Source organism: Haliotis asinina, chromosome 5, assembly GCF_037392515.1.
Source record: "Haliotis asinina isolate JCU_RB_2024 chromosome 5, JCU_Hal_asi_v2, whole genome shotgun sequence".
Lineage (NCBI taxonomy): Eukaryota > Metazoa > Mollusca > Gastropoda > Lepetellida > Haliotidae > Haliotis > Haliotis asinina.
This window is the reverse complement of record NC_090284.1, coordinates 6,319,567-6,344,928: the sequence shown is the minus strand read 5'-3', so window position 1 is coordinate 6,344,928 and position 25,362 is coordinate 6,319,567. Positions and strand designations below refer to the sequence as shown.

At 38.8% G+C, this 25,362-nt stretch overlaps 1 protein-coding gene across 2 annotated transcripts in view; it reads left to right on the top strand.

Annotated features, from left to right (window-relative positions):
• Positions 1–25,362, top strand: part of LOC137283473 (cAMP-dependent protein kinase regulatory subunit) — a 162,281-nt gene that overhangs the window by 127,515 nt on the left and 9,404 nt on the right. For both annotated transcript variants that reach the window (XM_067814989.1, XM_067814988.1), the window contains exons 4-6: positions 13,474–13,535; positions 14,600–14,646; positions 23,179–23,277. In XM_067814989.1, the coding sequence (XP_067671090.1) occupies positions 13,474–13,535; positions 14,600–14,646; positions 23,179–23,277 (208 nt within the window). The remainder of the gene's footprint in view (positions 1–13,473; positions 13,536–14,599; positions 14,647–23,178; positions 23,278–25,362) is intronic.

Genomic DNA, 25,362 nt, shown 5'->3' with positions numbered 1-25,362 from the left:
TGTAACGTAGTGTCCCTGAGAGTCAACTACCATCAGCAGTCAGTACTCTCACACAGTGCGTCTTGTAACTTAGTGTCCCTGAGAGTCAACTACCATCAGCAGTCAGTACTCGCACACAGTGTGTCTTGTAACGTAGTGTCCCTGAGAGTCAACTGGCACACAGTGCGTCTTGTAACTTAGTGTCTCTGAGAGTCAACTACCATCAGCAGTCAGTACTCGCACACAGTGCGTCTTGTAACTTAGTGTCCCTGAGAGTCAACTACCATCAGCAGTCAGTACTCTCACACAGTGCGTCTTGTAACGTAGTGTCCCTGAGAGTCAACTGGCACACAGTGCGTCTTGTAACTTAGTGTCTCTGAGAGTCAACTACCATCAGCAGTCAGTACTCTCACACAGTGCGTCTTGTAACGTAGTGTCCCTGAGAGTCAACTGGCACACAGTGCGTCTTGTAACGTAGTGTCTCTGAGAGTCAACTACCATCAGCAGTCAGTACTCTCACACAGTGTGTCTTGTAACGTAGTGTCCCTGAGAGTCAACTGGCACACAGTGCGTCTTGTAACGTAGTGTCCCTGAGAGTCAACTGGCACACAGTGCGTCTTGTAACTTAGTGTCTCTGAGAGTCAACTACCATCAGCAGTCAGTACTCGCACACAGTGCGTCTTGTAACTTAGTGTCCCTGAGAGTCAACTACCATCAGCAGTCAGTACTCTCACACAGTGCGTCTTGTAACGTAGTGTCCCTGAGAGTCAACTGGCACACTGTGCGTCTTGTAACTTAGTGTCTCTGAGAGTCAACTACCATCAGCAGTCAGTACTCTCACACAGTGCGTCTTGTAACGTAGTGTCCCTGAGAGTCAACTGGCACACAGTGCGTCTTGTAACGTAGTGTCTCTGAGAGTCAACTACCATCAGCAGTCAGTACTCGCACACTGTGTGTCTTGTAACGTAGTGTCCCTGAGAGTCAACTGGCACACAGTGCGTCTTGTAACGTAGTGTCCCTGAGAGTCAACTACCATCAGCAGTCAGTACTCTCACACAGTGTGTCTTGTAACGTAGTGTCCCTGAGAGTCAACTGGCACACTGTGCGTCTTGTAACGTAGTGTCCCTGAGAGTCAACTACCATCAGCAGTCAGTACTCGCACACTGTGTGTCTTGTAACGTAGTGTCCCTGAGAGTCAACTGGCACACAGTGCGTCTTGTAACTTAGTGTCCCTGAGAGTCAACTACCATCAGCAGTCAGTACTCTCACACAGTGTGTCTTGTAACTTAGTGTCCCTGAGAGTCAACTGGCACACTGTGCGTCTTGTAACGTAGTGTCCCTGAGAGTCAACTACCATCAGCAGTCAGTACTCTCACACAGTGCGTCTTGTAACGTAGTGTCCCTGAGAGTCAACTGGCACACTGTGCGTCTTGTAACGTAGTGTCCCTGAGAGTCAACTACCATCAGCAGTCAGTAGTGGCACACAGTGTGTCTTGTTGCAAACGTGAAATTGGAGCTCTCAAGTAGCCGTTACATTGGCATTAAGATGATATGTTCTTGAAGACTTACCACTGCTTTAATCCTGATGTCAGATAGTCATGGGGTTTACACAGAATTATTTGAGTATAAGTAAATATGTAATCAGTTTTACAAGTATGTTGTCAAGAATGCAGCATCTTCTGTGTGGGATCACAGCTGGCGTCTGTGGCTACAATCCCCAAGTTTGTCACTTTGAACGAGTTTCTATGGCATGATAATAGTAATTACATTTAGTGTACGCTGATACGCTGATGTTGATAAATTTGCGACACATCCGTTTGAAATGTTCTGTTGTTGTAGGTATGTGCTTGTGCTCAGTGATGAATTTTAGCAATTGTATTTGTGACCCATCTATGCCCATTTTCTAATCATGTGAAGTTTTTTGTCTGTGTGTGAGAAACCTCAGTTTGAAACAATGAAATCAGAGTAATGGGTTATGTTTCCAGCACATTGCAGATTCTAGTAGTTTAAGAGTTGATAACCATTATGGAGTTGAACCCACACTCTGAACACAGCTTCAGCAGTCTTACCCACTCAGACACCATCTTCCTATTCAAATTCATTTCATAACTACCTTACCTTTCACACACCATGGAATCTTTCGCGGCATATATTCAGACCCAATTTTCTTCTGATATGGATGTCCTGTATTCTGTTACATAGGACTGCATCAATTCACCCAGATCTTGATTTGATCCGATTTCCAATATTGGATCCTGGATTTGATCATTTTCAATTCGATTTTTCACTAACTGAAAACATCAGATTTCATTTAACTCTCAGAATCAGCTTTTTTTTTTAGTATGAAATCCATTGTCAGTTTGGCGAGGTCTGTTGACAACAATTTTCATTGGATAATTAGCCTGACGTCAAGAATCGCAGTATTTCAGCACACAAAACTGCTCAATTATGTTGGAGTCAAAATTACATGCTGGCTGTGTCGAAATAATTTGAAGAGTACTTGAAAATATTGAATAAAAGTGATGATGGTTATCGAAAATCAAAAATAAGGTGCCAGATTTGTTTTTCGATGAATCAGTCCAAATTGTCACAGCCTTGCTGTTATGTTATACAAAAAGATACCACCACTGGAGAGACGGAGGTAAATTTTCCGAAGCAATTAAGATTAACAGTTAATTTTACATATGCATTGTTTGTAAATCATCACTGCATTTTCTGAAATACTTACCTAATGGTATCACAGTGCTTCAGTGTAGCAAAAAACATAACCAGTACTACTATCAAATTTATGGATAACAGCTCTTTTATTTTGTGATTGGGTGAGTGAGTGAGTGAGTTTAGTTTTATGCCGCACCCAGCAATATTCCAGCAATATGGCAGCGGCTTGTAAATAATCGAGTCTGGACCAGACAATCCAGTGACCAACAACATGAGCATTGATACACGCAACTGGAAACCAGTGATATGTGTCAACCAAGTTCATGAGCCTGACCACCCAATCCCGTTAGTCGGCTCTTATGACAAGCATAGTCACCTTTTCTGGCAAGCATGGGTTGCTGAAGGCCTATTCTAACCCAGGACCTTGTGATTGGGGGTGTGGTTGGGTAGCCTTGCAGTTAAAGCCAAACACTTTGGTTCGATTAGCTACATGGGTATGTTGTGTGAAGCCTGTTTCCTTGTGGCCCTGGTTTTACTTGAATATTGCTAAAAACAATGTAAAAACTAAATTCTGTCACTATTTTATGAATGTGGTGTCTAGAGGAATTTTATTTTCATAACCTGAGATGTCTCCCAGTCTGTTGCCCGTGTGATAACCAACCTGTGATAACTTAATTGTGATAACTACCACATGATGTCTTAACTGCTATATCTAGAATCAAGTCTAGTCATTCATTCATCTATTAGGAAGTCCTAACAAATGCATATATCAAAGACTCGACAAAACTATGACGAGCAAATTTAAACTTAAATAGAGGTTGAATTACAGGAAATAAGCTCTCTATGTCACACTGATTTCTGTACTTAAAATTAACTGATTTTCTTTTTGTCACCAATTTGGTTTAACACTATGCCAAACAGGAAATGGCGGTATGTGCAGAAAAACATCTGAAGACAAACACATTGTTGTCACAGATGTGGACATTTTGTGTAGGGTGGCTTTATACATGGCAATATATAGTGTGTCACTAATTTTCCTGAATAAATTATTGAATCCTTGCAACTTCTAAGATGTTGCACGTTCTCCTAATTCTATGAAGCTAGTGTTTTTTATGAAACTGAAAAAGCTCACTCACTCACTCACTCACTCACTCACTCACTCACTCACTCGTGTATCACGTCAGGGTTTATTTAATGAAATTGTCTTGCGATCTCCATTTCTCTGTGATGATGACAATGATGACGTCCATCTATGTGAGGCTTTGGGTCACCATATTCAAATACAGTCAAACCCCAGTGTGTCAAACTTGTCGGGACCATAGGAACAGTTCAACTTATCCCAGTGTTCAACACATCCGTCAGCATGGAAGTAATGATAGATATAAGGAAATCGTCGGGGACTGAAGGATTAGTTCGACACAAGTGAGAATTCGTTTCAACCGAGTCCAAGACATACGGATTTGACTGTACTGTGTTTTTGAAACCCTGAATAAGAGCTTACAGACAACAACAGGGTTAGCCTTAACTTCTGTTACTTGTGTAGACAGGAATACCTGCACAATACAGTTTTATGTTGGTACATTCTTTGAGGTCTCACTTCAGTGTCCATAAGGTCTATGTCTTGAAGTACGATACTATTGTCACTGGCAAGAAATGTATCGGTGGATGGAGACATGGACAGTCAAGTTATCTACTTCTGTGTTCAGTGTATAAAAGAAGTTAGAAACCCAACCAGAAATGGATTGAACCAGATCAGACAGCAAGACATGGTGCATTTACTCCAATGTATGGAACAGTTAAATTTTTTTTCTACCAAATCATCACGCTGGTTAGTTGTAAATCTAGACCTTTTGTCAGAAATGCAGCCCATCTCGGGCTTTCAGATGGGCTTTATTTCATACTCTGACTACTTTACTCATCAACCAACAAAGGAAAGTATATTTGTGTCTGTCAGTGGTCCCTATTAAACTGAAGACCTTATACATTGAAATACTTCTCAAGTTTACTTTTATGTTTATTATCCCCTGCTGCGTTAAGTGCATCCCTCCTTATATCTTTACATAATTTATTTTGAGTAGTTTATCTTTTTTGTAAAAATCATCACTAAATTTACAAATTGAAAATTTCTGTTTGCTGTGAAGAGTCAGGAGAGCTGCTTCACTGCTTGTTTTTGTCACCTTCATCAGAAAGTGTGTAATGGGCTGGACATAGTAGTTTCCATGTTTTATGATATTGACAATTTGTGGGCTGATCAATCAGCTGTGAACAGCTCCAAATAAATGCATTGGATCTTAAGGGAAAATGAGAAATGCGACCTGGCATGATAGAATCACAATTACAAACTTGATGTGCCATACTTGAGCCCAAATGCAAATTACACAGCTTGTTTAGTGGAATTAGGTCTGATCTGCAGGATAACGGGATACCAAGCACCACTGATAGTGTTTTATGATGGAGGTAGCCATACTGTCTGTAGATTACATGATTCCCTGATTCCTGGGAAGGTTGAAAATGGAGGGTTGCAAGCAGTTTTTAAGAAACATGCTGTCTTGTTGGCAATGAAAAAAAGGAAAAGAAATTTTGAAATCTGTAGAAACTCAAGTTTCTTGAGACCTCTGCCATATGAATTCCTGAATGATTCTTGTAACTAAAAGTAGTAAAAAGAACCTGTACAAAGCTGGTTTGGCAGCTAGGTCGCATCGTGATTTAATTGTAGTTATTTTCTGATTAATTTCATATTGGATTTAGTTATTCCCTGGATAATGATTTGTCATAATTTGGCATTATTTCAACATACAGATCTCTCATACAACTGTGTGATTTGTGATCAGTTTTGTTCCTTCTGCAGAATTCAAACATGAATTAATTCATGCTCAATTCAAGCTCAGGTAACAAGTTGTGTTTGGAAACAGTTACAGATCTGTGTACATTCCAGTTTGTGGTCAGATTCACTGACATTATGGGACAACTGGCAAATGATTTCTTGGAGCCCTCATAGTAGTAGTATTGGTGCATTTCACTTCTGTTGGTCAGAAATAGAATTTAGAATTTATTTACTTATGTCTTTACTTAAAACAAATGTTATACTTGAGATTGCACTTCACAGTACAGAAACAGATTTAATACTACTTTTTGATTTTGAGTACCATAAGGTATTCAAACTCGCATTATCCATGTCCAGCTCCGAAAGTAAGTGATCTAACCCTCTAAATAGAAGTCTGACAACTAGTAGTCCAGATCACATGCTGTGTGTCGCCCTCCAATAAGTTGAACTGGCATGGATTCCTTGGTTGTTATAAGAACTATAATCTTTACCTTAATGTGTGAGTGCGAGTGAGTCTAGTTTTATGCCGCTTTTAGCAATATTCCAACAATATAGCGGTGGGGGACACCCAAAAATGGGCTTCACACATTGTAGCCATGTGGGGAATCAAACCTGGCTCTTTGGCGTGACAAGTGAAGGCTTTAACCACGAGGCTACCCCACCGCTGCCTTTACCTTAATGAGAAACTGTACTCCCAAATATAATGTTGCATTTGGCCTCTTTCTAGATGGTATTGTGTATTCATAGCTTTAGGTGATGGAAACTGAGTCAGTTATGACTTGCCAGAGGGGCAACTGAGAGAGTACAATTTGTCTTGCATTTTAATGACATTACCTCATCACAGGCTTGGGTTCAGGGAAGGTTTTGAATTGAAAAAGTGTGAGGTTATCTGTCTCCTTTGAATGAATGCCGAAGTAGCATTGTATGCATCATTCATGTGCTTGTGACAGACAATGAATCATACCTTGCAGCTGGGTCTCTAAGCTGTCTCTAAAAACCTCAGACTGATTATTGAGTAGCTTTTTGTTCTGTATATGACAAAATATGCAAGCTAAATTCTTCAACTTAAACCTTGTCAATTGTGATGAATATGTAGACTGTACCTGGAATGGTGGGTTGGACGTGTCCTTATTGTATGTGCATGCATGCTTGCGCGCGTGCGTGTGTGTGCATGCGTGCGTGTGTGTGTGTGAGAGAGAGAGAGAGGGGGGGGGGAGGGGGGCATAAAGAGAGAGAGACAGAGAGATTCCTTTTTCCCTTGTGAGCTTTATGTCTTTACCCACACAGTGACTGAAACCATTCTCATAAATAAAGGGGAAATCTAGAACTGGAAACTACTGATGATTTGTTCCAGCATGCAGGAAAGTATAATTTAACCACAATGTATCCTTATTCATTGTAACAATGAAGCAGAGTTGCTTAATCATTTCAATGATTAGTCTTCAAATTACCGTATCTTGGAATCACTTTATGATGACTCCTAGACATAAGTTGTTCTTAAAAACACTCTTGCTCAATAAAATGGTGTGCAAGTGTTACTTGTTTTAGGAATAATAAGCAACTCCTGCATCTTGGTTACTGAACAGTAACTGGCTGCATACATTGTTGATTAGACTTGAGCAAACTTGTCCTAAAATCACAATCAGGTCATCATCAGAATTTTGGGGGGTGCACCAGTACATCGTGAAATATCATGCGAGGATGCAATACAGGAGATGGTATCATATAAGATGATGCAGCCTGGCAAAGTTTATTATTTGCTAACTTTTAAATGGGCTTTCAGTGTCTTTGTCTGTCAAATAAAGAAATATGTTTTGTGAATAGTATTCACATAATAATAGCCACTATTAACATTTCTCTACAGCTAGCATTTCACTAAGAACTTCTAAAATTTTATGGTCAAGAACCTTTCATACAATTTGATGAAAAGATGCATGTTACAATATTTATCATATCTTAACTACTTATTATGATACATATTTTTTAATGACCTCTATGTTGCAAAACATATCACATCATGACCTAATTATTGAGATGCATACCATATCATGCCCTATATTTTGTGATACATATCATATCATGACCTACGGATTGAGGTACACTTGATATCGTCAACTATGTATTGTCAAAAGCATCAAATGATGAACTTGTTGTATAGTTCCTATCCCACCCAAGCTTGTTGAGTGTTAGTCACTTGATGTTTCATATTTACTTCTTCAGCTGAAAGAAATCATCTTAAAGGTCAAACAGATCCATTCTCTCCAATTTCCCCTTAAAGCAATGAAGTGTTGCTTGTTATTGGGACTTGAGCCTGGGGGCAGACCCGTTCGTCCACTGGTCAAGAAGCTATTAATCACCGTTTTCCAATCTTCATCAACAGGATGTTGATATATGTCACCATCTTGAATGGACAGCTCTGTAAAAGCCAATATCAGGATTGAATGGACAGACCCATGTATCATGGGCTGGGGGTAGATTAACCCCTTGGTGCAAGTACATTACTATCTGTTTTCTGGCATCCAACCTTTTCAAAGCTGAAGAACTGACTAAAGCTTAAATGGTTAAAGCAGTGTTTTCCCTTGGGTCTTAGATGGTTTATGATAGAATGATATTGAGATGATCTGTTTGGTTGACTTGGCCATTGATGGCTTGAGAAATTGACTTGATGACTACACATTCCAGTCTGTTTGTTGTCATCCTTGAGGCAAGCTTAATGTCAGGGCCAATCCTGAGGTAATTTTGTTTTAGTATGTAACACACAAGGGCTGATAGTTGACATGGCATTGTCTAGACTCTGTTTTCCTTGAGTGCAAGTCTGGAGATTAATCAAATGCACGGTCTCTCCAACTGACTGATAAACCATTACAGTAGTGTGACAGTTTCATGGGGTTTTCATGGTTTTGTCCTCTGATGTTGAGTTTTTAGAAAAATGGAATAAAATTACAAAGTTTTTTTTTTCAACTGTGAACATTGACTTAAAACACTTTTGAATGTCAGCAATGGGGATTGCCAATGGAAAGGAGCCCTAATATTTGTGACAAAGAAACAGGTTCGCCACAAACTGATTCCTACTGATGGCACCGTAATAACATTGAATTTCTTAAGATTGTAATACTCACACTGATTGCTTGCAAGCCTCTGATGTATTTGTGATTGAAGTCATGAATGGTTTGTGTCATGTGCTTGGTGTGCAGTGTTCTCAGAGGTACATCTCAGTTTCACATAGTTGGAGTGTAAGGCCACATGTTTGGTTACATGAGGGTGTGTACTGTTGGCTGTTAATTGGTGTTATGCAATACCTTTTATGGATAATGTGTTCTAGAATGTTGGTGATCAAACCTATTTCAGGTTGTGCTTTCAGAGAATGTTGTTGTAATTTTCGACAGTTCGGTTAAATTTCTTTCTAACAACCTCTTTTCATCCCCCAGACGACTAAATGGGATGTAATGGATGTACCAAGATAAATAAAACTACGGTCAGGCCGCGTTAGTCCGGACCCCGACAATCCGATTCCCGCGATATCCGAACAGTAGCTGGCTGTAACCAATCTTGTTTACTATATAAACTCATTACCTGTTGATTCATTAATCCGATGCTTCAGTCTCCGTATCCGAACGTTAATTAGCGGTAACAGATTGGCTAACTACACACGGTTTTGCTTCATTAATCCGGCGGTACATCAAAAAGGTTCGGATAATAGTCTTACTTCGTGCGCGTCTGTGATTAGCGCTGGTCTACATTGGCTGACTTCAATTGTATTTGTTAACTGAGGTGACACCTCTGAGTTGAGCATGTTATTCGTTTGTGATTTTAATCAGTTAATAGGTTTCACTTTTGTTTAGTTAGAGTAATACCTGTCATGTTTCCTTGCTGTATAAAATCCCGATCGATCAGCTGCACTTGACACCTGTCAGTCACAATGGCAAGTCCCGCCCCTAAGCGTAAACGATGTGAAAAAAAAGAAATTTGTAGGTACAAAGAGAAAATCCCAAAGCCAGTTTTGATCTGATTAGTAAGCATTTTGGTCAAGAATTCAGACACTTAATCGGCAAGAGCACAATTTCGGACATTTGGCTCAACATGCGTGATTCTTTCAAGCCACTCTCCAAACAGACTGTTATTGGAGATTTCTTTCAACACAAGTGAGTAATTGGTATGTGTAATACTATAAATAATCTATTCAGACATTGCATTGATTGATTGTTATTTTTAATATTCAAGTTGTTATGTCTACAAACTGTAATAAAGTCATTTGATACATGTATACGTTCGTGTGTTCTTGTCTCAGTATGTCAAAGGGAAGTAACTCTCCTGAAGTGGTGTTTGCTTCAGTAGTCCGTATGTTTCACTATCCGAACGTTTTTGATGAAAAACAGAAGTGTTCGGATTAACACGGTTTGACTGTACATGTATAGATTGTGGATTCTTTGTGGCATTGGAAAATTCAGCCACTGTATAATGGTCCATGGATTTATGTAACTGCTTGCCATAAGGCTCATTGTCATATCATGCAATTACTGACCTTCATTTGTTGCCTCAGAGTTGACCTAATTGCTATCCCACAGGTCTATCATTTGTAGTTCAAGTGAATGGGTTTCCTTACATTTTCTTTCCCCTAGTGGCTGTCTTCAAATTGTTTAAATTAAGTGATCTCTACATGTTCCATCCATCCATGTCCTATTTGACCTCTGTGCTTGATCCATATACCTGTCCTCAATGTTGCCTCCATGATTGTTCCATGTAACTGCCCTATAAGATGTCCTATATGTTTTTTCCAAGGACTATCCCCATTTTTGTCCTCCATGATTGTTCCAAGGGCTGTCCTCAGTGTTGTCCCCCATGCTTGTTCCATATACCTGTCCTCGGTGTTGTCCTCCATGCTTGTTCCATATACCTGTCCTCAGTGTTGTCCCCCATGCTTGTTCCATATACCTGTCCTCAGTGTTGTCCCCCATGCTTGTTCCATATACCTGTCCTCATTGTTGTCCCCCATGCTTGTTCCATATACCTGTCCTCGGTGTTGTCCCCCATGCTTGTTCCATATACCTGTCCTCGGTGTTGTCCCCCATGCTTGTTCCATATACCTGTCCTCGGTGTTGTCCCCCATGCTTGTTCCATATACCTGTCCTCGGTGTTGTCCCCCATGCTTGTTCCATATACCTGTCCTCGGTGTTGTCCCCCATGCTTGTTCCATATACCTGTCCTCATTGTTGTCCCCCATGCTTGTTCCATATACCTGTCCTCAGTGTTGTCCCCCATGCTTGTTCCATATGCCTGTCCTCATTGTTGTCCCCCATGCTTGTTCCATATACCTGTCCTCATTGTTGTCCCCCATGCTTGTTCCATATACCTGTCCTCGGTGTTGTCCCCCATGCTTGTTCCATATACCTGTCCTCGGTGTTGTCCCCCATGCTTGTTCCATATACCTGTCCTCGGTGTTGTCCCCCATGCTTGTTCCATATACCTGTTTTCCAAGATTCCCTCCATGCTTGTTACATGTAGCTGTCGTCCAAGATGTCTTCCATGCTTGTTCCGTGTAGCTATCTTCCAAGATGTCTTCCATGCTTGTTCCATGTAGCTGTCCTCCAAGATGTCCTCCACACTTGTTCGGTGTAGCTGTCCTCCAAGTCCTCCATGCTTGTTCTGTGTAGCTTTCCTCCAAGATGGTTGTGCTCAATGCTAGTTTTGTCTTCTATCCTAGTTCCATAATTGTATCTCTTTAATTATGATAGTGCTCCAAGATGTCCTCCACACTGGTGTTCATATATGTTTGTGTTGGCCGCTGTGAAGCCTCAGATGACCTCAGTAATGAAGACTGTGGCTATAACGGTATGGAGTTCTCTATTCTGCTCTGGCCAAGGGCATCCGGAAACTTTTTGCTTCCAACCAACTTGAGTAGTGTCATTAGCACACATGCTAAAAATGGTTGTCTTGATTCAACTGAAACCTATATGAAACATCCTTTCAGACTGTGAAATGGTGCTCAAAGTGTTTCTTTGTCAATTATTGGTGTAGAACTTGCGGTGGCATGATTTCAACAGCAAATGGCTCTTTTTCTGTTCATGCTGATCTTCATGTCAAGTGCACTTTGAGATCATTAGATCCAGATGGTTTGCATCAAAATTCACCATTATAGCATTATTCAGTTGGTGTGTGGTTCCAGTTTGAGAACTACATCAAACTGTGTCTGGTTATTTTTGCTTCAGGGCTGTTGAGAACAGATGATCCATGAAAAATACTCAATTTGCTGAGGAGCGATCATGAATCTGGAAAAACATTTCTTTATGGTGGTTGTCTCCGGGCTATGTTTAGGATCAAATCCTATGAGGCCCCAGATATGTTCATTGCAGTGACAGTGTCACATAACATTACAAGTCAGTGCTCTTCAATACTGGCATACTGACAGCTTATAATTTTAATTTCCATAAATATGATATCTAAACCAAGATGTTTACCAAATGTCTTCAACCTTGCATTCTTTTCAGTTTAACAATTATTTTTTATGTCTGAAGAATGGTGTTCCCTCAAATTGTGTTACAATTATCCTCATTTGTACGAGAAAAGTCTGAAGGCAGCTAATGGTGGATGGCCTATATCTGGATTTCCCTAGCACACTGACCAGCACTCTGGGAGGCCATGTTGATGGCCAGTCAGGAAACCAGGGGGCTTTCCTGCATGTCTGATGCAATTACTATGATTGCAGGCCTAGTCTGGTACTTCCAGGGAAGCGTAATTCTCAGCATTAACAATGCTTCAGCAAAATGTCAAAGCATTCTGGACAGTTTATTTGACAAACAGGTTCTTTTGTATTTTGTTTTTTGACACTGTCACAGACACTCAGCAGGAATCGATATCTAGTGGTGTGCAGTGATAACCAGTGTTAAGCTATAACATTCATTTATCATTAGAGACTTCAATTAAATTTGAACTAAAGTTTACTATAGTTGACTAACATATAATATCTTTAAAAAGTTTTATAATAGTTGTTATCAACCTAAAAGGACTTGACAGGATTTATAAGATGTTTATTGTTAACATTAAAGATAATAGTAAATCTGTATGTCATAAAGGAAACCCTAACAGATAATGTCCAATGTGTGAAAAGTTTGCTGTCTTGGTCAGGAATTGGGTGCCTCCCTCTGAATATGTATTTAACAAACAGAACTCCTTTTGTCATCCCTGATAGCATATAACACATTTGATGTTCCACGACCCATGAAGGTCCAGGGTAGAATAGGCCTTCAGTAACATGTGCGGGCCATAAAAGGTAACAGTGCTTGTCTTAAAGCAGTGGTCAGACTCAATGACTTGGTTGACACATGTCATGGGTTCCCAATTGTTCAGATCAGTGCTCATGATGTTAATCACTGAATTGTCTGGTCCAGACTATTTTCTTTACAGACCACTGCCATTTAGGTGGAATATTGCTGAGTGCAGCGTACCAAACTCACTCACTCACGCTAATGTTCTTATCATATAAAGTTAAAGAACTTTGATTCCTTCATATGGCATCAGTTAATGCACATGCCATGACATAACTGTTATATTCAGCTTGAAGAATTGAGTGTTATTACCGCTATGTTGATACATAACTATTGTCATACAGGTATATCACATGTGCACATATGACTTTTGCCTGTCAACTATAGTTTCTATATTTTGTCATCTGTGATGACATCAAATAATTGTACATGAACAAAAATGGATAGCAAAGGAATTATCATACTCAAGTATGTGTGTCATTATCACATGCCTTATACAAGACCTGTGCAAAATTTTGTATTGTCCTCGCTCAGGTAAAACAAAATTTCACACTCCTTTCGTTTATGTCATATGACACATCTGCTCAAATAATTATCTCCTTTTCTGTACCATTTTGTATCAATATGTATTGGAAAATTCTTAAAACCTAGCCAATGGTTAAACGTAATGTTTATTGGAACTGGGAAGGGAGGATCAAGTTATCTAGGTCACCTGGCTTGTAATTATAGCAATCCTATTTTTATTTTCAGTGATATTTTTGACGCCATGTTTCCAGTCCACCGGCATGCAGGAGAGGTGATCATCCAGCAAGGTGAGATGGACAGATGTGTATCATGCAAGCAGTCTAGAGACCTATGGTCTTTCAATGCAACCTTGTATACTCCTAGGTTCTTGTTGATATGGAGTTAGGGCTACCAGTCCGTATGAAAAACTTATGCATTTTACAAATGTCACACCATACAGTTCCCAGTTGATGCCAAAAATGTTACTTCTCATTACAAATAGAATACAGTTGATGCATGTCCACAAATACATACAAGACAAAATATATAATCAAACTGATAGTCCATGCTTGTCTGTTTTATCAGGGTTGTTTTCATATGAAAACATATGAACCAAATGACAGAAATAAACTTGCATTCATTAGGGGGAGTAGATTTTCATAAGACACGTGGATTCGTCAAACTGAAAGCTGATAATTTTGGTCAATCAGTGTCAGTTAATGCTTTATAGCAAGTGCTTGTTAAATCTACACTATGATTCCAGTCTTTGGTTTGTTTAATTTTAGGAAGCTCTGGTTATATGGCAAATCTCTAGTGAAAACGTCTGAAAGTTTTCTGATTTTCATGCACTATACCCATGAATAGCCTCAGTGATAAATCTCACTCACTCAGTCTGACAAATACAAAGAATATGTATAAAGGTGTCACTTATTGCAATCTGCCTTCAGATTACCACAGTTTTACAAAGATACGTGATTCAGTGGAAAATGTGATAAAAATAAGCGTGCTTGGGATAAGAAAACCCATTTACTTTGATATTTGATGCAAATGTAGCATAGGCTTATCTTCTTTGTCTGATCTGGAAAAAAAAGTTGACAGCAAATTTTTTAACATTTTTAGCAAAGAAACCTTACCTCCTACCATTTTACAAAATTCTTTTCTTTGTTTTGCTTTTGGAAACTAAGCTAACAATACTGAATTGCAAGAAAAATATGACGAAAAAATTTGATGTACTATTTCTCCATGACGGTTGAAGCTTTAGTTCGTACCAGTCTCAAAAGATTTCCTGTAATCCTCTAGATGTGGACTACTTTACATAATCCCTTTGAGCTTTTTTCCAAGTGTTTGAAATGTGTGTCTTCTCTTTCGCCAGGTGATGAAGGGGACAACTTCTATGTGCTTGATCAAGGAGAGGTTGATGTAAGTATGCCTGTCTGTTGTACTGATCATCCCCAAATACCAGAGATCTACTGGGATTTAGACCATTGTTGGCTGCAGGATTGTCACTGAAGACTCAAATGTTTCCAAATGTCAAAGATCTGAGGTTTGATGTTTTTGAAATCTTTGATATCTACTTTGTTGGGTGATTTGTGACAATCAATGAACAGATTAGTAGTCTGAGACAAGAGGGAAGATGGAGTATTAGTTGTTCCCAACTGTCAACAGTTAAAATAAAATTGCTAATTACAACCTTATCCAATACTTAAGTCTGTCACACTGAATTCTTACCTCAGACTGTTTGTATTTTCTCCAATCTTCTAAACAACATTATACATATGTTAATGTCAGGCATTATTTCCCACTGAAATGTGAATTTGTCACTGGCACTGTGTGTTTCAGATAAAAAGTATGATTTTATTGAACTTTTTGATGTGCTCATCAGACTTACCCCCTGTTGTCCATGCTAAACAAAGGGAATCCTGTGATAACTACAAAACAAAACAGGCAAACGAATTAAGTCAGGTCTCATAGAGGACTAGTTTTAGCTTTATACGACTCTCTTTCTCAATCCACATAGTATTCGAAGCGCTACGACTTTCTTCAGCCTTTGATAAACTGTAACATGACGACTACTTTGAGGATCCGAACCTTTGAGGATCTGTGTACTATATGCAGTATGGTATGGGATTTCAGTCAGTCAACTGTCCACCCTGATATGTGTTATAACATGGTGTTAGGGTGTTTCTACAGATGTAAATTATGGTATCACTGTAGAGGAGTTTGGTCATTAGACAATTCCTTATAACAAGTGTTGTGGTATGAACGATCATCAAGTCAGTGTAGGAATCAGTTTATGGAATGGGCCCTTGAGCAGGAGTGACCTAATTTTCCATCACTGCATGTAAACTCAATCAGCTCTGGTGGTACTCACTCCTTGTCAGACCTTGACTTCACTCTCATTGGGGACATGGTGACTTGTATTATAGCCATGAAACACACATAGTAATCACACATGATAGAGGCTCATGGTGGAATATGTCACTGGTTCATATTCATTAAAAAAAAAAATCAAAACAAATTGCTTAAAGTATGATTAAAGTTTCAGATCATGTAAATCTGATTTATTATTCTTTTAGAATATGACCTCTGTAACCCCTTTCTCCCTCCCTTCCTGAATGGACTAAAGCAGTGGCCGGCACTATTACCACTTCATGGGTCCATTAACATTAAGGGAACTCACTTTCAGTCCTGCTGCTGTGATTGCTGCACAAATAGCATCCTCTGTAATTACCTACAGTTTTTATTCCCTCCATCATTTTCATCAATTTGTTGCTGAAGAGCTTTTCAAATGAAGTCTTAAATATGTTTGTCAGGACGTAAGTGAATTAGGTGCCATACTTCTCCCTAAACAATCACCTGTTTACTTGCCTTTCATAACATTTACTTCCAAGATGGGGAAGTTCTGATCAGTAAATGAATCCAGAAATCCCTGAAATGTTAATGTTGACAGAATGTTTGTCTTAAATGTTTGATTTCTTTGAAACTAACTTTGTAATGAGTTTTGAATGTGAAATTCACTTTGTTTGGCAAGTGAGGTTGAGATGAAATTGGAGAAGATTGATTTCAGTGAAACATATTAGAAGAGCATTGCTCTGGGTCTGGACATGACTTACTTCCAAATGTGAAATACTCATTGATGAAAATTTGGATATTTTTCAAAATATGTTGCAGAAGAATTCTGTTGTGATTGGAACAATGGTGTTCATATTTTTTCTTTTCTTTCCATAATTTGACATAACTTTGTATAAATTGCACCAGCAGTGCTAAAGGAATAAATAGCATGTCATATGTTGGTAAATATTGCTTCAAAAGAAAATTATTAGAACATCTTTAAACCATTGTTTTCTTTCGGACTTCTCAAAAGAAACTTTTAGATGCAGCTCTACATTAAGGTGAAGCCGTGAAAATCTCTGATAGCCCCCACAACTACGGTCAGACTCACGTCCCTTCTGTACAATGACAATGTAAAATATTGAACAGCCTGATAATGGCCTTCCTGGATGAGAGAAGTCCATTGGCAGGAGGAATTATTACCTCAGAGAAAAGATGGAATACAAGTGATTGTAGTTTTCTTTTGTCAGTATCTGTCAGTCACAGCTTGCCAAGTCATGTAATATATGCTTATTTTATTACTGAATAAAAATTTCCCAAAGGAAAGATATTATTTCCTTCCTGTCACAGGATATTACAGACAGAGATATGTGACATGGAGCCATGCATCACACGCTGACTACTAAGTGTTGATGGGTGGACTTAATGAAGTCCACATGCTTTACAACATGTGAGGTATGAAGAAATGGCTTGAATCACAACTGATATATGATGTCATGTCAGCCAAATTCCTATTAAGGACTTTGAGTGGATGTCTTCTTTCAGAAGCAGTCTTTTTTTTTCATATTTGAGTGTCACACAAAATGTTTGTGTTGTCAAATACATTTCCCAGTTTTCACCATGAACCGATTCCTTAAGATAACTTTCCTTGATTTGCCTTTGCATGTGTTTGTGCTGGTTGACACCAGTTGTGTGAATACATTTTCTCACAAACACATTGTGTCACTATGTAGTAGTGATTCATATACTCATATTTACCCCGTGTCATACAGCAACATGACTTGGAAAGGCTTTTGTCACATTCAGAGAAACAAAGTTTGGATTCAAGATGTTTGTTGGGTGAAATTAGTGAGTGGGTTTAGTTTCACGCCACACTCAGCAATATATGGCGGCAAGCTGTACATAGTCAAGTCTGGATCAGACAATCCAAGGATCAACCAAGTAAGCAAGCCTGACCACCCAGTCACTTTAATCACCTCTCATGGCAAGCAGGTTCGCCTTTTATGGCAAGCATAGGTTGCTTCTGACCTATTCGGATATTCATGGGTATGTGTTAAATGAAATGCTTAAAACTTCTGATGAATGTTTTGGTGACTTCTTTCCTCAAGGAAGAAAATGAGACTAGAGACAGAAAACATTTTATTTAAAATATAAACAAACTATTTTCACAATTTTGGTTGAATTTAAGGCTAACTCACTGTCTGTAAAACCTGAGCTGGCAAAGCTGTCTTCGTCATGGACAGGACTAAAGTTACAGCCATGCCAGTAGATGTGACATTGTGATATTTTTCACATGAAGATCTGTGGCAGACACAGGCATGGAGGTGTTCTATCCTGCGTGGCGAAATGGGTTGCCAGTAGCCATATACTTCTTAGATTGGCTGCAACAAGCCATCATAAGAAAGAAACAAAAGCTGTGATTGGCTCTTAAATGAGATTACTAGTTTGCAGTAGCTGAACAGTGATAGAAATCAAGGCAATGAATTCACTGCCCCTTTATTTAACTGCCCTTAGGGAAGATTACGGTAATTAAATAGTGATAACTTTGAGGAGGTAATATCCAGGGATATTTGCCACAGTTATTCCCAGCAAATACCTTAAATGGTAGCTTAGAGCTTTATTTCTACTGGGCTTCATGTGTGTTTGAGGGAAAACATTTTGAAGAGCTCATCATTGCATTGGACTCAGTTCCTTCTTCCTGCTGTTTTGGACCAGAATACGACCTGTGCATTTTGTAAGAAATCCCACAGATTCTTTTTCAGTGGGAAAGGGTTTTTTTTCTCTCTTTTATCCTGTAGTATTTTCAGTTGACATTGGAGTTGTTAAGCTGTGACCTTAAAAAAAGCTGAGTCAACTGTAGCTATGGTTTAGAGGCCAGCAGGTGAATGACATGTCGATGGTCTCCTCAAGTAGGAAAAGATGAACGTTGTAGCAGTGGATTAAGTTCTATGATGAAACTTGATTGAGAAAAATGTGTCCAAGAAATTGCTGGCAAGCTGATCCATTTCTGCTTTAGGAGTTAGAAGATGCCCACCACTACCCACAAGGTTTTCACATTGTAAAGTATAACAGAAACACTTGATAGATGATTACTGAGACGGTTGAAATGTAAACCAAGCTAGATGGAGGTGTAGTCTGTTCTGGCAATAGATGAATATGCATTAGGTCGCCTCATCAGTTTCATGATAGTTTTAATTTCATTCAGTAAAACTGAAGTTCAGTCATGATTAATCATATGCTTGCCAGTTTCTATGTCAGTCTTGGTGTTATTTTTCAAATTTTTGACTATGAGTAGATGGTTGAAGAGGTCTGTTTCACTGGGTGAGTGTCATGATTTATCAGTACTTGGTCTCATTTCTTTAATAGCAGCTGACTGGTTGCATCACATGTACAAAGAATGTGTAGATGGAATAAAATCATATAGTGCTGGAAATATGTCGAGGAAGGTGTGAACCTTGCCAATTATAATATTTAATTCATTATCTTGGCCCGTGAAGATATTTGGCTATTTCAGTCTGGGGATTTACTTCGAGTCTTGTATTTGAGGGTCCCTGGGACTCCTCTTCTTTTATTCCTATTTGCAGGGGTCCTGGGCAACAAAATAAGGGTCCCACTAAATATTATTATGAATGTTATGTTGTAATTTTGTTGTAATTTAGTTACTGTTATTGTATTGTGTATCATGATCATCACATTAAACTGCAAATGATACCATAACCTGGCTAGAAGCAAACTCAGTCATCACATAGTTACACTATCGAAATTTTTACAAAGAAGTATTTGGGCTTATTCTGCATCCCTTTGAATGTGTTAATAAATTTTGTTGTGTCCATTGTCAATTTTCATGTATATAGGATGCTGGAATTCACGTCCTGTAAATCCCTGACAGCCTTTTGATGTAAATCCTCACTCACTAATTTCTCCATGACGTCACACTGTTCTAAATCTTCCTGGAACTGTTTTCACCTGTTCAGCATGATGATTAATAACTAGTTCATTTTAGAACTGAGTGTGTGACATTTGACATTTAAATAATCCTAACACTGACAATAGACTCAGAATAAATGTAATTTGTTTTGAGTCTTTTTTATGAAAGAACAGGAACAGTTGAATCCTTCATTTTCAGTTTGCTTTGAACATTTCAATATGCCTTGACGAGTACCATAGGACAGCTAGACGTGCAAGCTAATGGTTCTTGCTTACAAAGATGGATGTCCTTAATTCGGAGCGGATGCAGCAGTGTAACTCTGAAAACCTGAATTAGCCTCCTTTCAGAAGGCTAGGTATGAGAGGCTGTCACTCAGCCGAGGCTTGAGTTAGGGAATCACCATGTTGAGGTTGGCCATTGGTGCCAGCTAGCTTGTTGCCAGAATGGCTGTAACGAGACATATAGGAGAAGTGTGTGCAGCTTGAGGGGAGCTATGGTTGCAGGGCCATTGTAGAGATTGTCATCACAACATGGACACACCTGTTGAAGACCACTCTACAGCAAGGAGAATCCTGAAACAGTAGATAAGAATGATAGTGGGGAAGGAAGCCCTGGATTTCAAGGACGCTTGAGAAATTTGTAATTTAGTCATTGACAGATCATCCTTCGAGAAAACTTTTAAGGGTATCCAGTGTAAATTGAAAAGTGTGTCATTTAGACAATCTTACAGAAGTTTAGGGTAGCTGTGTTAAAGTTTCAAGTGTCTGTAAGTGAACTTGGTCATGTAGAATCCTGCTATAGTTTGTTTGAAGTGAAAACGTACCGATGAATTTCACTCTGAGCAAAAAAAGTAAATCGAATGAAGTGAAATTTAGATTACAGGAGGGTAAGCACAGTAATTGGGACAGTGAAACAATGCACATGCAATATGTGATGAGTGTGCAACTTTGATGTGCATACCCCCTTGTAATGCAAACAAATAAAGTGATTTGAAACTATGATCGTTTTATTCTAAGTTGAATAAAATTCTGTGATGTAAATGTTCTGTTAGCAAGATGAAATTATGAGGATTTGCAATTTTAATTTCGCTATATTTGATTACAGTTTTGTTTAAAGTGAAATTCTACAGTACATTTTCACTGCAAACAGAATATAAGTTGTCTACTATTCAGTTGAGTGCCGCCTGACATTATAAATCTCAGCGCTTCAAGTATATCCTGGTTCCTCGTTTCTAACCAAATTACCCATTAGGATGTTGTTGTGGAGTGATCAAAGCACAACAGGAACAAGTAACTAGTCACATGTTAGACAAAGTTGTATAGAAGTAAATGGTCGGTGATCAAAGCATAGCAGGTAGAAGTAAGCAGTCACATGTCAGACTAAGTTGTATAGAAATAAGTGGTCGATGATCAAAGCATGGCAGGTAAAAGTAAGCAGTCACATGTCAGACTAAGTTGTATAGAAGTAAGTGGTCAATGAACAAAGCATGGCAGGTAGAAGTAAGCAGTCACATCTAAGTTGTATAGAAGTAAGTGGTCGATGATCAAAGCATGGCAGGTAGAAGTAAGCAGTCACATGTCAGACTAAGTTGTATAGAAATAAGTGGTTGATGATCAAAGCATGGCAGGTAGAAGTAAGCAGTCACATGTCAGACTAAGTTGTATAGAAGTAAGTGGTCGAAGAGTGCAGTCAAAGAAATATACTGAACAGCAAAAGAAATGCAACTCTGTTTTTTTTTGTCAAGATTTTAAATGGAAGACTTGAACATGAATGCTTACTTTTAACTGAGATTTCATTTTATCGAAAATTGCATTTGTTTTGCTATTAGGTATCTGTGGTCAAAGGTCAGAGCACGTCTATTAGTGATATATTTTCACAATGATTTACGATTTATGTAGAAATATGTTCTCAGAGATCATGGCAAGTCTCAAATTTGGGGGCAGTCATGTCCTCTGGCAGAATGGACAAAGAGGCTTTTAAGCATTTGTATGTTCTGTCTAGATTATGCAGGATGGCGGTTTAATATCAGTGTTTGCTTGGAGCCCATTATTGGTTGAAACAAAGTCTAATGCAACATTTATCAACAATTTTATCTTTCAGTCATTCTCTCCATTTATATTTGGAAAGGAAACAGTCTTTAAATATCTCTTGCAGACATGCATGTTCTTGAAAAAGAAATCCCTTAAAGCATTATGGTGTGTCATCTCTGTAGCCTGGTAGTTAACTCACTGAGCTGCTGATATGCCAGTTCACTACACCGAAATGTCATGAAGACATTTGTTGTTAAGTTTTTCATCAAACCACTTATTGTGACATGGAAGTTGTGTTCAGATGTAACATAAATCTCTTGTGTGGGGCATACACATGTTGTGCATCACTGGAGCTTATATTTATGAAATACCTTGGTTTTTGTAATGTCCCTGTTTGAGATTTCAAGCTGATTGAACAACGAGAACATCACAGGAAGCTTCAAGTACACCACAATATCCTTTTTTCTCACTGCAGTTTACATCTTGTGGTTCACTGTATTTCTTGGGAATCCATACGTTTTGGACATTTGGACATTACAGTTACAAAACTTACAGAATATATTTATTGAGGGCTTTCCTAGTCAGCCTATTACACTTTGGAACTTGAATCAATTTTCATGTATCAAAGGGTTCCAAGAATATTTAGTCATTAAGGCAGACTAATTCATCTATTCCCCATCAAAAAGGAAATTTGGAGCAATGAGTTTTCTCATCAGTGAGTAAATGGGCTGTCCTCACTTCCTTTGACTGGTAGATAAAGATGCCAAACTCAGTCTATATTTACTTCCATCATCAGCATCGTCTCAGCATCCACTCAGACATGAGATGCCTATATTTTCCCATAATGGCTTTATTTTCATCAACATTTAGTTTTAATTACCCTTGGGAACTACAGATCTGCTATAAACGAAGTAAATATATGTCATTAAATGGCATTTATACCACCATGTGGCAAGGACGGAGTATCTATGTTGTGCCCCTGTTGGGGTTTCATGGCAGCGTTCTGATTGGGCAGTTAGGTATGAAATAGTAAAGTCTGTCATTAGACCTCTTTGACATCAAATTAGCTGACATTTTTTTGTACCAGAAATAGTCATACATACACTGATACTCTGTCAGATGACTTTCCTGGTTGATGTTTGAGTCTGTGACCATTTCCTCGTGTTGATTCAGCTGCTTTGGGTCTGTTTGCTCCGGCAACATAGTAAACAAAGAACTTCGTCTGCAGCCTCTGTGTGTCAAAGTTCAGGACTACACATAATACAATTTGAGACAACTTCATTTAGGTATACACAAGTGGCATTTGGTGTTCAGATTATTAAATTTCATAATTTTATTTTATAATGGAAACAAGGGTTGAGCACATTACAAGAGCAGAATGCATCATATTCTTCAGTGATGAACAACCTCGTCTTGATGACGTCTTCTAACCCTTACGTGCAATACAGGATAGGGGCCCATTATGAAACCTAGTTTAAACCTTGGCCATGGTATTAGTTGAAATCTCTATTTAGTAATGTTCACATCTGACCCTTGTTAGTAGTTTTTTAGACAGCAACGTCACTGGGAAAGAAGTACGTTCAGTTGAAGAACTGACTGAACCTTTTGGAATATGAAATATTTTGTGTTCGCTGCTGTTTTACACTGTGTTTTATGTTTCAGATCTATGTGAATGGTGAGCATGTAACGACAATAGGTGAGGGTGGTAGTTTCGGAGAGCTGGCCCTCATCTATGGAACACCTAGGGCAGCTACAGTCAAGGTGAGGATCTGGCTGGCAGGCTGGATAGAGTGGTCAATTCTGTTTACCTTGGCTGGATGTGCAAGGTCATGGTATTTGTAGGGTGTTGTCCTGCCCTACTGACACACATCTTCGATCAATCATCAGTTACATGACCTCATTCCCAAGATGGGTAGTTTGTAAGGGGCCCCCACGTCAATGGTATCAATAAAATCACTGATACAGTTTTACCCTCAAGGTGCCAACATTACTGATTGTTTCATCTCAGAAAAACTACCTTGTCATACAAATTGGCTAAGTGAAGGTATCAGTTTTGTCTGTAGGGACTTATACTTTGCAACAGGGATGATGTTGAATTCAGGCCATTAGTTTGGGGTTGTCTTGTGTCGTGAAGTGTCATGTAGTTCATACCTATCCAGCTACTTTGATTTGGCAGCACGTTGATTCAGTGCTACATGAGCTAGCAGAAAGAGGATTATCATTTTCAGGTAATCTCTTGATCTTTTATGGAGCAAAACATTGAAACAAAAAGGTTGATCAAATGTGTGATTTTATCATCCTGTTCGAATTATGATTTAAAGTAATGTAATACATATTCTTTCTAATCTAATTTCATGATTCACCAGGTGTATATGTTTCTTGTACCAGTCTGAGCACTGGAGCATATCCTTTTTATTCAATACACAAAGTATACTGCATTTAAACTAAAGTGGCCTTCACCCAGCAGACTAAAATTTGACAACACATGTTGTTGAGATTTTAAAAGTTGTCCAGCTTGCTTTTTCACACATCAAGCACATGGTCAAGTTGATCAGAAGTCCAAAATGACTTCAACTGTTGTTGTTTTGTTGTTTTTGTTTGTTTTTTGGGGGGTTTTTTTGGGGGGGGGTCTAAACAACAAGAGTTTGACAACACTTCCCACATGAAACACGAGTTTGACAACACCAATTTTTTCATGGATATGTTGTTGAGAACAGAGACCAATCCTATTTCTCGACAATGGTTTAACAACACAGAAATTTATGTTGGTGGTGAATTGTTAGAATGTTTGCACTCTCGAAATCGAGTTTGACAGCATGTGTTGTCAAAATTAACTGGCTGCTTAACAGTTCAGTAGCACTTGCCTGGTCTGCAACAAAGTAATGAGCACTGCAAACTCGGCAAAATATTTCATGAAGTCTCCACAGATAATGTTGGTAAAGATGTTTCAACAATATGAGGTATGTTATTGTTAAGCCATGAACTCAGTGCTACTATGAAAGAGTCCTGAATCCATTTTCCTGTAACTGTATGATCAATACTTTACTTTGAAGTGATATTCATGATGCAGTAGAAATAACCAGAGGCCCAACAAGCATTATAGAACTAGGTCCTTTCTCTTTTTTTTGAAGAGAAACCTTGTTAGAGGCTGTCATTATAATTTGTGGCAGCGCCATGATGCAGACTGAAAATAGCTTATCTGTGAAGTAACCTGGTTGAGTTGAGCCCAAAATACATAGAGGGCATGGTGGTTAGGCTTCCTGTCTTTGTGGTAGCCCAAGATTCTCTGACAGTAAGAAGCCACGTCTTGGTCTTCTGGCGTCATTGTCCATGCAGAAGGATTCCAATAATGTCTTCAGCTATCATCAGAGCAGAGTCGAGAGGTTGACAACAAATTGCTGGCTTATTGAAGACATAGGGTAGCATTAGCTCGAGGCATTTCAGTACATTGTGCAGTCTGTCATCCAAACTGGGTTGACTAAATGTTTCAGTTTCTTGTTTACCTGTTTTTGGCTTTGATTGTCTAGATAATAATTTTGTACGGTTTCATCAAGGTCATGGTCATTTGTGAGTGAGTGAGTTTACTTTTATGTTGCTTTTAGCAATATGCCAGCAATATCACAGTGGGAACACCAGAAATGGACTTTCTCTCATTGTGTCCAAATGGGGAAACAAAGCCAGATCTTCAGCGTAACGATCAAACACCTTAACCAGTACGCTACACCACCACCCTCAAGGTCATTTGTGATGTTAGTTTTAGTATGTTAGTGGAATTGATGAATATCGACAATCAGCAATTGCTGGAAAATTGTAATCTGTGGACTAATACATAAAAACTAATCAAAG